General features: G+C 47.2%; 1 protein-coding gene across 10 annotated transcripts in view; it reads right to left on the bottom strand.

Moving 5' to 3' along the window:
• The window catches only part of epb41l4a (erythrocyte membrane protein band 4.1 like 4A), a 474,019-nt gene that overhangs the window by 119,269 nt on the left and 341,744 nt on the right, over window positions 1-13,006 (bottom strand). For all 10 annotated transcript variants that reach the window (XR_015078320.1, XM_085987237.1, XM_085987283.1 and 7 more), the window contains one exon: window positions 456-547. Coding sequence is in view for 9 of the 10 variants with exons in the window: in XM_085987237.1 (XP_085843363.1) it covers window positions 456-547 (92 nt within the window). In the remaining variant the exon portion in view is untranslated. The remainder of the gene's footprint in view (window positions 1-455; window positions 548-13,006) is intronic.

Here is a 13,006-nt window from a genome sequence, read left to right as displayed (position 1 = left end):
GGGGCTGAATGGCCTACTCCTGCTCCTATTTCTTAAGTTCTTATACTAATCTCTCAGTGATTTAAAGACATGGAGAAAAGGCAAATAAATCAATGTTACACTTCCCATACCTCCCCTAGTATATATGTAAATGACTTGAATAAAATAGAAGTTGATGAAATTGAATGTGTATTTGCGGTCTCTGCACAGTGCTTGGCTGCCACAAAACTGTATTTCTCTTTTATGGAGCATATAAACATTTTATTTGCAAAATGGGAGCTCTTGCATAAATGTACATAAATTTACACTACACATTCTTTTAATGCTTTTCACCAAGATTATTATTTAGGTACAAATGAACAGCTGCTAGAGTATTGTCACTTGGTCTATAGGGATTGTCTTGCAGAAATTAAGACCTACTTTAGTGCTCTGTTGGTTCTTCAGATCTAGGAGTAATGGAATATTAGGGTACATACCTGAAAAATGTGTGATATTCCACACAGCATCTCCATAGATGCTTACAGGCTGCTTTGTTGGGTACCTCAAAGAAGTATGATGTTTCAGTGCACTACAAATAAAAAAGTAAATAATGTGAAATTTAATTTAACTTTTTGGTGTTTCATATTTACCATACAAGTCTGACAATGAAAGAAAAATCCCCATAAAATAAATGAAATGTTCAAATGCTGCCAGTAAGCAATAATGAATTAAAATAATAGCTGTGTGTTATCTGATTGACGGGCTTGGTTGCCTGTCGGATGGGGAAGGCTCCAGGAAAGGCCACAGCCGAGGAACAGGTAAGTTTAGTTGTGGTTGGCGGGGGCAGGGGAGAGTGGGAGAAGAGATCACACTGCGGGGTAGAACGTGTTGGAGGGGGATGCAGCGTGATCGCAGTGGGATGGGTACAGCGTGGTTGGGGGAATCAGGGTTGATCGTGGGGGGGTCAGGGATGATCGCTGAGGGGGAGTCGGGGAAGCTGACATATCGTGGGGAGATCAGCGATTTTAGTGAAGGGGGGGTCGGGGAATATCATGGGGGGTCAGGGGTGATTGCGGTCGGGTCGGGTAAGTTGACAGATTACGGGGGATTCGGTGATTGCGGGAGGTAGTTCATGGAAGTGGGGGGGTGGGATTTACAAGGTAGTTGGGCCTGCAGGAAACTCTCCTGCTCCTCCTGGTCCACAAGCAGTCCTGGATCCAGCCTTTCTCGCCTCTTTTTACCCGCCTGGTTTCTGCGGCCAGGGAAACCCGCAGGACAGCAATAAAAAATATAAACCTTGTTAAAATTAAGGCATGCTGCCTCCTTAAAAAGTTTCAACGACCGACCCACCTCCCGAGAGTGGGCTGGTTGACTGCCCCTCGTCCCGGCTCTGTTAAAACTGGAAGTATGTAGGTTCGAGGCGGGTTGGGTTTTTGGTTGAAATTTTTTATATTTTTACTTTCCACCTGATGCAAACCCACCCATTTTTTGGAGGTTAAAACTACCCCCAAAGTCTCATGTCTTTAATTTCTTTTACAATGCTTCTTTCCACTGTTTTATGTAAATATCATCTGATCATCTTCTGTTTTTCTCTCAAGCACGTTACAAGATATTTAATTCATATTTCCTCTCTTGTGTGTGTTGTTTTGATCTTTTCCTCCCCTTTCCATTATATACAAATGCTATTCATTCTTCATTTTCCAGTTCTGTTCAAGGGTTACACCCAAAACATTGGGGTAGAAATTGGACCATGTTTTGTCCATCTTACGGGCCAATTTTGGGGACCAATGTCCCACGAACAAGGACGCCTGAAAGACATCCAACCTGATATTGGGTTGACCTATTTTTCAGGTGTCTCTGGCAGCCACCTAAAACTGGACTTAGTCCCCTTACAAATGTAAATGAGGGGCCTAACTTCTGTTTTAGGCCCCTTCTGGGAAACTGGACATCGCTGAGCAGAGCAAGTGCCAAGCCTGCTCTTCGCCGGATTCTTGAATGTCCGCTGCAGCCTAAACAGCGCCCGCCAACAAAATGACAGATTTTAAAAAAAATTAAACCTTGCTGTGGAGCCAGGAGGAGCAGGTGTGTTGCCCCAATTGCAGTGTCCCAATCATCAAAAGGTAAATCGTGCTTGACTAATCTACTGGAATTTTTTGAGGATGTAACTGGTAGAATAGATAAGGGAGAACCAGTGGATGTGGTGTATTTGGACTTTCAGAAGGCTTTCAATAAGGTCCCGCATAAGAGATTAGCGTGCAAAGTTAAAGCACACGGGATTGGGGGTAAGGTACTGACTTGGATAGAGAACTGGTTGGCAGACAGGAAGCAAAGAGTTGGAATAAATGGGTCATTTTCCGAGTGGCAGGCAGTGACTAGTGGGGTACCGCAGGGATCGGTGCTAGGACCCCAGCTATTCACAATATATATTAATGATCTAGACAAGTGAACTAGATGTAATATCTCCAAGTTTGCAGATGACACAAAGCTGGGTGGGCGTGTGTGCTGTGAGGAGGATGCAGAGAAACTCCAGTATGATTTGGACAGGTTGGGTGATTGGGCAGATGCATGGCAGATGCAGTATAATGTGGATAAATGCGAGGTTATCCACTTTGGTGGCAAAAACAGGAAGGCAGATTATTATCTGAACGGCAATAGATTGGGAAAAGGGGAAGTGCAATGAGACCTGGGTGTCCTTGTGCACCAGTCGCTGAAGGTAAGCATGCAGGTGCAGCAGGTGGTTAAGAAGGCAAATGGTATGTTGGCCTTCATAGTGAGAGGATTCGAGTACAGGAGCAAGGATGTCTTGCTGCAGTTGTACAGGGCCTTGGTGAGACCACACCTTGAGTATTGTGTGCAGTTTTGGTCACCTTATCTGAGGAAGGATGTTCTTGCCATGGAGGGAGTGCAGCGAAGATTCACCAGACTGATACCTGGGATGGCAGGAATGACGTATGAAGAGAGATTGGGTCGATTAGGCTTATATTCGCTAGAGTTTAGAAGAATGAGAGGGGATCTCATTGAAACTTATAAAAGTCTAACAGGACTAGACAGACCAGATGCAGGAAGGATGTTCCCGATGGTGGGGGAGTCCATAACCAGGGGTCACAGACTAAGGATAAGGGGTAAGCCATTTAGGACTGAGATGAGGAGGAATTTCTTCACCCAGAGAGTGGTGAATCTGTGGAATTCTCTACCACAGAAGGCAGTTGAGGCCAATTCATTAAATATATTCAAGAAGGATTTAGGTATATTTCTTAAGGCTACAGGGATCAAGGGATGTGGGAGGAAAGCAGGGACAGGGTACTGAATTTGAATGATCAGCCATGATCTCATTAAATGGCGGAACAGGCTCGAGGGGCCGAATGGCCTACTCCTGCTCCTATCTTCTATGTTTCTAACCCCTCTCCCCTCGCCATTGCCGCTGCTCCCCCCGGGACTTACTTTCAGGCCATTGCTGGTGAGGCAAGTGGGCCAGTATTCATTTTCTTCAAATGGGCAAGCTGCCTGTGGAGGCGCAACAGACACTGGCAGCTCACCCAATTAATATTAATGAGGCTCGAGACCGAAATCTGGGTCGGCCTTGGGACTCCCGGTTTGACAGCGACAAATTTCTACCGAATTAACTTGTCTGCTGTCTTTACAGATGCTGACTGACCTACTGCATGTTCCCAGCATTTTCTGTTTATACTTTATTAAAATATATCAGCATATAAAGTGCTAAAAACTGTTACATAAAATAACTGTTAAACCTTCTAGTGGCTTCACACAATGGTGTAGCGCTTAAGGTCACACATCACTAACATTTTTAATGCTCTTTCTCACATTTAGTGCATTGGTATTTTGATCACGGGAGACAACATAAAAGTCTATGATTTGCCCCTTGGGATAAAGAAGTTGGTTTCAGCAATGTAAAAGAGGTGAGCTAATATACAGACATCGGTCTCCCATGATCTTAAGTGTTGAGTGCAAAAGCAGCTTTACATCATGCAACATTCAAACGAACAATCCCACTCCTTACTGGTGACAAAAAGCAACTTTAACATTTTGAATCAATATTAAAAACAGGCATTAATGAACTTAGAGGATATGGGGGAGATGAGTGAGAAACAAGACAGAGTTGGGAGTACAGGGGTTGGGTAGGGATAGTCTGGGGGCATGTTTGGCTTGGAAGGCAAGGGGAAAGGGAAGGAAGCAACAGGTGTGGAACAGGGTGAGGTGCTCAAAGGAAGAGAAGAAGCCAGAGCATTGGGTGGGGAGAGATCAAGATGTGCTTTGGTGATAAGGGAGACACCATTACTGCAGCGGCTCAAGTTGAAGCTCACCACCACCTTCTCAAAAGCAACGAGGGATGGACAATAAATGCTGGCCTTGCTAGTGACACCCATATCACAGTGATTAATAAAGATATATCTTTTAAAATTAATCTGATGAATTTTTGAGCATACATCAAATAATTGACAGTCAAATTACTTCTAAGCCAAATTTTCAAGTATGTACTAAAGTACACATCACATTCAGCTTGGTTGTTACGATTTATTTCCTTGCAAACTGTAAAATAATTTACCATTTTTGTTTTTATTCACACTTGTATTAAAAATGTTTGTTTGTTTACAAAATTTTGCCAGTATATCAAATTACTTTACTTTTTCCCCTCAGTGTCCCTGCTATCCCCAGCCAGTACTATCTACAGACAAGAAAATAGATGGCCGGCTATCAGTAACTACCCATGCCACACTTTAACTGGTCACTAGGAGATGTGGGAGAGTAGTATTGGCATGAACATCCCTCTGATTTGAACTCACTGGATCCAATAGTTACTCGGAATCGAGAAGGGAGCAGGGTGGGTAGGGGAGAAGCATTGCTAGAAGTAAGGGTTTCCCACATGTTCTGCTAAATTTAACGGCAGGATGCCTTTTACATTTTTGCAATAGGTTTCCTGCCCAACAGCCAGCCAGATTGACAGGCTGGCTGCCTGTTGGACGGCAAAGCTGCCGAGGAGCAACATCGCGAGGTGGGAGGGGGGTCGAACATGGCTGGGGGGGGGGGTCGAACATGGCTGGGGGAGGGGAGTCGGACATCACGAGGTGGGGGGGGGTGAATCGGAGATGGCCGGGGGGGGGGCGGGGAATGTCAGACATCGCGGGGGGGGGGGGGGGAGAGGGGGGGAGTCGGATATTGCGCGGGGGGGGGAGTCGGATATTGCGGGGGGGGGAGTCGCACATCACGGGGGGGGGAGTCGGACATCACGGTGGGGGGGGGGGGAGTCGGACATCGGGGGGGGGACAGAGATGCACTTCCTCACAGCTTGTGGAAAATATCAGGGCATCGGAGAATTTCTACCCAAAATTCACAAAAATATGCCCTGAATTCAGAAATTTGAATGATGACCAAAAACTCCCAATCCTACTAGGGGAACAGAGAAATTGTGTAACCTTAGCGGCACACTATGTTACAGCTTGCCATAAACAGAGGGACAACCATTAAATCTAAGAAAAGAGTATATACATATGATATGAGTGTATATTTATACACTCAGGGATATATCTGTTTATACACTGCATGGATAGATCTGCGTTTATGTGTTCAACCATAAATGTTTTTCGATGCTTTGGCAACATAAGATGTACCTTGTCATGCCAATAAAGTGATTTGAATTTGAATTGAATTGAATTGAGTCGGACATCGGGGGGCGGGGGGGGGGGAGTCGGACATCGGGGGGGGAGGAGTCGGACATTGGGGTGGGGGGGGAGTTGGACATCGGGGGGGGGAGTCGGACATCGGGGGGGGAGTCGGACATCGCGGGGGGGAGTCGGACATCGCGGGGGGGAATGTCAGACATCGCGAGGGTGGGGGCGAATCGGACTTCTTGGGGGTGGGGAGGGTAGGGAAGCTTGTTGAGCCTGAGGAAAACACTTCTGCTCCTCCTTGCACACAAGCAGTGCAATAAAGGCACTTACCTCACAGTTCCAGCCCTTCGCACCTCCTTTTACCTTACGAGATTCCCGAGGCCCGGCAATCCCAGCCTCCATGTATTATAAATAAAAATTCAGTTGAAATGGAGGCACGCAGACACCTAAAAATATTTTAGTGACTAACCCACTTCCTGAGAGCGGATTGGTCGCCCTTCTCTGTTAAAACCAGGAGTGGACGGGCTGGAGTTGGGTTTGAGAATTTAAAATGTTTTACCTTCCCACCCACCTCCAACCTATCCACCCTTGGGGGTTAAAATTTCCCCCACTGTGTGAGGTGGACATAGATTAACCCAAGATTGGACAGGGGATGATATCGAGGACTTAATATGAAATTGGGCCTAGACAGTTCTGTTAAATTTGTCACCTGTCTATTTCTTTAATAAAATGAAAAACAGTTGATGTAATCTTAAAAGACATGGAACAAAAATGTTTTTTTTTAATACAAGTACTCAAGACTTCAGTGCATTTAACAACAAAAAACCTTAAATGTTTAGAATACTTAAAATTCCAACACTTCAACCTTGAGCCTGAGAATGGAATTTAAAGATAACACAGTGAAGTATTATTTTATAACACTCGATGAGTGTTGTTGCACTTTGCTGATCTCGAATAAAGGAGAATTTGGTACAATCAAGGTTTTGCTACAGTGGCTGATCTGAAAACAAAGCTGTTTCTGGGTAATCGTTTGCAGCTCAGTGAAAAATGTAATGGTTCACTGTGCTGGATTGAAAGGTATGCTCAAGAACTAAAGGCAGTTTTTGTCAGGGTCATTCATTATGACTTTCCATGTAGTAAATTAAGTTCATCAGACATGCTTATTTCTCAGACAGTAAGCATTCATAAGCTTTAATTAAAGTTTGTTTTTTTCAAAACTCATATGTAATAATTATTTTACTTGGTAAAATTAACCTATCTTTTTTCTTTAGATGACGAAGGATCTGCTGTGAACTTCCAGCATTTTCTATTTTTCTTACAATTATTTTACTGTTTCCCCTTCAATTATATACTATGAAATTACTTCACTTAATTTTTACATGTACTCTAAGTCGTATATATCTATCTTATATATATATATACTAGCTGCAGTGCCCGGCGGTGCCGAGGCTTTTTCGAGGGCATGTTGTTGTTAGAAGAGAGCGACTGGGGGGTGGTGGGGGAAGAGAGAGAGAGAGCGACTGGGGGGGGGGGGAAGAGAGAGAGAGAGCGACTGGGGGGGGGGGAAGAGAGAGAGCGACTGGGGGGAAGAGAGAGAGCGACGGGGGGGGGAAGAGAGAGAGCGACTGGGGGGGAAGAGAGAGAGCGACTGGGGGGGAAGAGAGAGAGCGACTGGGGAGGAAGAGAGAGAGCGACGGGGGGGAAGAGAGAGAGCGACTGGGGGGGAAGAGAGAGAGCGACTGGGGGGGAAGAGAGAGAGCAACTGGGGAGGAAGAGAGAGAGCGACCGGGGGGGAAGAGAGAGAGCGACTGGGGGGAAGAGAGAGAGTGACTGGGGGGGAAGAGAGAGAGCGACTGGGGGAAGAGAGAGAGCGACTGGGGGGGAAGAGAGAGAGCGACTGGGGGGGAAGAGAGAAAGCGACTGGGGGGGAAGAGAGAGAGCAATTGGGGGGGAAGAGAGCGACTGGGGGGGAAGAGAGAGAGCGACTGGGGGGGGGAAGGTGGCCCGATGGACCCCTGCGAAGGAAGAAGGTAAGCTCTCCCTCCCTGTCCCACCCCCTCACTCTTTCCCTCCCTGTCCCACCCCCTCACTCTTTCCCTCCCTCACCCTCTCTCCCTCCCCCGAGTCTCTCCCTCCCTCACCCTCTCCTCCCTGTCCCTGCCCCTCTCTCCCTGCTTTTACTCTCTCTCCCCCCCTCCCCTCCTCCCCCAACCCTCTCTCCCTCCCCCTCCCCCCACCCTCTCCCCACCTCTCTCGCTCCCCCCCCTCCCCCCCACCCCTCTCTCGCTCTCCTCCCCCACCCTCTCTCGCTCCCTCCTCCCCACCCCCCTCTCTCTCTCCCCCTCCCCCCACCCACCCTCTCTCTCTCCCCCTCCCCCCACCCCCTCTCTCTCCCCTCCCCCCACCCTCTCTCTCTCCCCTCCCCCCACCCTCTCTCTCTCCCCTCCCCCCCACTCCTCTCTCTCTTCCCTCTCCCTCCTTGCCCCTCTCCTCTCTCCCTCCCTGCCCCTCTCCCCTGTCCTCTCACCCTCTCCTCCCCTCCCTATTTCTCTGTCTCTCTGACGTCTGTTCCCCTCTACCGCTCAGTTTTTCTTCTGCCGTTTTTTGTCTGCGAGCTCACCCGGCCGCTCAGGCTCTGTATAGAAATCATCTTGGCGCCGGTGCCCGATTAGCTACTCCAGGCCCCGCCGTCCGCCCGCTCTCCGGGGCAAGGTAAGAGCCAGGCTCCGGCCCCACACCCCACACCGGCAGGAATCAGCACCCGGGGAACCCGGCCGCCGCCCAACGTGAACAAAGACCCTCCTCACCTGTCACGGAGTTGAAGTCTCCGAAAGCGGCCACGGTGCCCCGGGCCTCTTCCCCCGCGCATTCAGGAGGCGCGGGGAAGAGAGAGAGAGACAGACTGGGGGGGGAGAGTTAGACGCCGCCGCGCACTCTGCTCCGCGGAGCTCCGTGCCGCCCACCGCCGCACCAGCCTTTACTAAGATGGTGGCGGTAGCGGCGCTCGGCTGAGGCCCGCCCCTCCAGCCTTCACAAAGATGGCGGCGATCGGGGGCCGCTTGTTGACTGGGGCCGGGAGGTGCCTAGCTCGGGCGTGGGTGCGGAGGAGAGGCCGAGGCTTCGAGGCCTACCTGGAAAAACGGGGAAAAGTAGAAAATTAATGAGATTAGATAAAAGATTTAGAAAGTAATTAACTTTTTTTAAAAACAATATGGGCTAAAAATTCAGTTTGGGGCGCCAAGCTCGCCTGGGCGCCGGAATTACCGCTGCGCGCGGAGCCACTTGTGCCATCGGGATATTCAGTTTCTGCGCCCCAAATGGAAGCCGGCCGCTAAACGAGGCTTCCCGCGCCCCGCTTGGGGCGCTGAAACTGAATATTGGCGCGCAAAGTGCCGCAGCGCCACCAAGGAGAAGTGCCGGGCTCTCGGGTATCAGCCGGCAATGCCGCGGGGGACGGGGGGGTGTAGGAGGCCGGGGACTGAGGTGCGGGCAGGTGGCCGCCGAAAAAGCGGCCGGCCGCACCTCCACCTTAACTCGCGCCACTACCGCCACAGGTTGGCCCGTGTACCGGTCGCTATTTGCGGCCGGCGCGGAGGAGGCGGGCGCGACCTAATATGGCGTTCGGGGCGGCAGCGCTACAGGCTAACGCCGCCATTAGCGCTCCGCTAAATATCGCGGTGGTTGTGGCCAGTGGCGCTAAAGCCTCTGAGTGGCCTCTTTTGGCGCAAACTGGTGGCGCAAGCAACTGAATTTCTAGGCCTATGTGTTTTAAAAGCAACTTTTTTTTTAAAGACGCAGAAAGCGGGAAAAAGAACTGAAAAGTTTGGAATCAAGATGGCGGCGACTCACCTCGGTTCAGAACGATAAGGCCCGCCCACACACGCACCGATTGGTCGACCGTCAGGTCACCGAAGCGTAGGATTGGTCAATCGTCCCGTCACTCGACTGTAGGAGGGCCCGCCCGCATGCGCCAGGAACCCGGCGTACGATTGGTCGACCTCGAGGTCACTCTATCGCTAATGAGCGGATAATGAGATGCTAATGAGCGGAATGTTGAACGTTTTTTAGATACCGCGGGCGCGATTTTTGTCCGGCCGAAACGTCAATACGCTTACGACCGTTTTGGAACGGTACGCTTTCTTTTGACGTAACGCACGCGTAGGTACGCTCTATAACTTTCGAGTGCATAGCCGGACAGACGCACACCGGAGGACAGACTGACAGACAGACAGATAGACAGACAGATGTATCCGTTTATATATATATAGATATATGAATTATAAAATATAATGACCATATTCCCATAACAAAGCATTTGATATTTAAATATTATACCTTCAGGTCTTTCAGTTTCAGTGAATGCATTAATAACAAAGTTCACTGAAACCTTACCTCAAAATTGATAACCTGGCAGTGCCTGTAGGGTTTCCAAGTTGATTACTGTCAGCAGACTGATTGATCACCCATACACACTGGCTTCATGGAGACTGAGATCTTTATCTGCCTAGTGAGGTTTTATGAACTTCAAGAGAAAATTAATTAAAGTTCATATGCTGCTTTATCTTCCCAATCAAATAGTTGTCTGAATTATCCAAAGTCAAAGAACAATGCAAGAGAGTCAGTGGCCCAGGCTCTGTACGATAAATCAGCACTTTGAATTAACATTTTGGCCGACAGAAGAAGCTCTTTTCATTTTAAACTTTTGCTGCTTGCTAACAATGGTAATTTTTTCCTCATCTACTGGTATATTGATTAGCATTACCTTTTTTGAGCACCCGACCTTCTGAGTTAATAGTGAAGACATTTTTCCCAATTAATAAATTCTAGGATTTAAATGTGAACTCCTGTAGCACAGCTGTGCTGTGTATACCCCTAGGTGCCATAATAATAGGAAGTAGCTTTGGAATCCTGGGAAAATAATGTTGGAAAAATAGACAATTTTCTTAATACTGTACATGACGAAAGCAAGAAGGCATATCCTTTATGCCTTATATTCAATGCCCCTGAAGCTTCCAAACCATCATCTTATACACTCAATATGCCCCCAAATACCTTTCCTCCCCATTTACCAATCTGCTTCCAAATCCCTTATCCCAGCCACCTAATATGCTTCCAATACTTAGCCCAATAATGTGATTCTACATTACCCGCACTGGCCAATCAATGTTTCCACGAGTCACCCTACCTAGCTTTTTGATGTAGTCTACTCGACCTTTTCTCTCACTTAGGGAGTCACATTTAAAGAATGTTTTGAAAGACCGGCTCAGTCACAATGGGTAAGAGGGAAGGCCCAGAAGCAAATCAGGCAAGAGAACATCTGTCTCCAGTTTGGCAAGTGTCTTAAGTGTCAACCATTACTATTTATTTATGTGGCTAGGTATGCAGGCACCTGCTAATGTTGAAGCACGGGTTCTAATTCTCATAAATTTAATGGAAGATAATGATTTTGTCTGAATTTTAGCAATTCCTACTGACAATATGAATTAAGGGAAACTTAGTGGTTTACCATCACAGCAATGTCAATGATCTGTCTACTAGGACTCCTGATCATCATGTTAGCTAAATAATAGACTTGTGCAATTCCTACTGTTCATGGCATAAGAATGTATCCATCTCCTAAGGAAGGATGCAACAATCCAACAATAATCCTCACAACAGATCAATTTGACACTGTAGCCCGATCTGAAAGATATATGGCTCCCATGGATTGTGACAAGCAATAAAACTGTTCAGTGCAGCAAACACGAGTAGTGATCTCCCCCTTCTCTCCAACCACAAAAGCAAACTGCTTCCCATTCTCAGATCTTGGGAAGATGCCTGAATTCTTGGACAAAGCTATTCATATCATAGTTGTACTTGTATCATAAGGTTTAGATTAGCAATGGAGAGGAGCATGGAACAATCTAGAGTGGAACTTCTAAACTGGAATAGCGCTAACTTCAATGGGATGCGAAAGGATCTAGCCAGGGTAAAATGGAACCAAAGACTGACAGGAAAAACTGTAACGGAACAGTGGGTGATCTTTAAGGAGGAGATGTTCCAAATACAGGCTAGGTACATTCCAACAAGAGGGAAGGGTAAGGGAACCAAAGCAAGGGCTCCTTGGATGACAAGGCAGATTGAGAAGATGATGAAACAAAAAAAGAGGGTGTATGATGAATGTCAGGTGAATTCTTCAAGGGAGAACCAGACCAAATACAATAAGTTGAGAGGGGAAGTGAAGATGAAAATATGATTGGCGAAGAGAGAATATGAGTGTAGAATGGCGGTTAACATAAAAGGGAACCCAAAAGTCTTCTACCGGCATGTAAACAGTAAGCGGGTAGTAAGAGGCAGGGTGGGGCCTATTAGGGACAAAGAAGGTGATATATGCTTAGAGGCGCAGGGCAAGGCTAGAATACTCAATGAGTACTTTGTATCGGTGTTTACTAAGGAGGTGGATGCTGACAAAATATCGGTAGAAGTGGAAAAGGTAGAAGCAATGGAAGGGGTGAAAATTGATAGACAGGGTGTACTAGGAAGACTGGGTATGCTTAGAGTGGATAAGTCGCCTGGTCCAGATGGCTTGCATCCCAGATTGCTAAGGGAATTGGGGAGGAAATAGCAGAAGGGCTTGCAATAATTTTCCAATCTTCCCTAGATGCGGGGGAGGTGCCTGAGGATTGGAAAATGGCAAATGTGACACCATTGTTCAAGAAAAGGTGTAAGGGCAATCCTAGTAACTGCAGGCCGGCCAGTTTAACATCAGTGGTAGGTAAAGTTTTAGAAACAATAATCAAGGAAAAAATTAATGGGCACTTGGAGAGGTTTAAGCTAATTAAGGAGAGCCAACACTGAATTATAAAAGGCAGATTGTGTTTGACTAATCTAATTGAATTTTTTGATGAACAAAGAGGATTGATGAAGAGAATGCAATGGATGTTGTCTACATGGATTTTAGGAAGGCGTTTGACAAAGTACCACATAGAAGGCTGGTTGACAAAATTGAGGCTCATGGAATAGGTGGGTCAGTGGCAGCTTGGATAAGGAATTAGCTTGAGGACAGAAAACAGCGAGTTGTGGTAAATGGCGGTTTTTCAGACTGGAGGATGGTAGACAGTGGTGTTCCCCAAGGGTCAGTGCTGGGGCCACTGCTTTTTTTTGATATATAAATGACCTGGATATTGGCATACAGTGTAGAATTTCTAAATTTTCCAATGACACCAAACTTGGGGGTGAGGATGATACCAATCGACTGCAACAGGACACAGAAAGGCTAGCAGAATGGGCAGACAAGTGGCAGATGGAATTTAATACAGAGAAGTGTGAGGTGATGGATTTTGGCAGAAGGAACAGGGAGAGGCAATATACACTTAATGGCACAGTTTTAAAGAGTGTGCAGGGACAGAGGGAACTGGGAGTTAATGTGCATAGGTCCCTGA

This window comes from Somniosus microcephalus, chromosome 1 (assembly GCF_052327205.1).
Source record: "Somniosus microcephalus isolate GS21.2 chromosome 1, FLI_Smic_1.0, whole genome shotgun sequence".
Classification (NCBI taxonomy): Eukaryota; Metazoa; Chordata; class Chondrichthyes; order Squaliformes; family Somniosidae; genus Somniosus; species Somniosus microcephalus.
The sequence above is the reverse complement of the archived record's forward strand: the minus strand, read 5'-3'. Positions and strand labels throughout refer to the sequence as shown.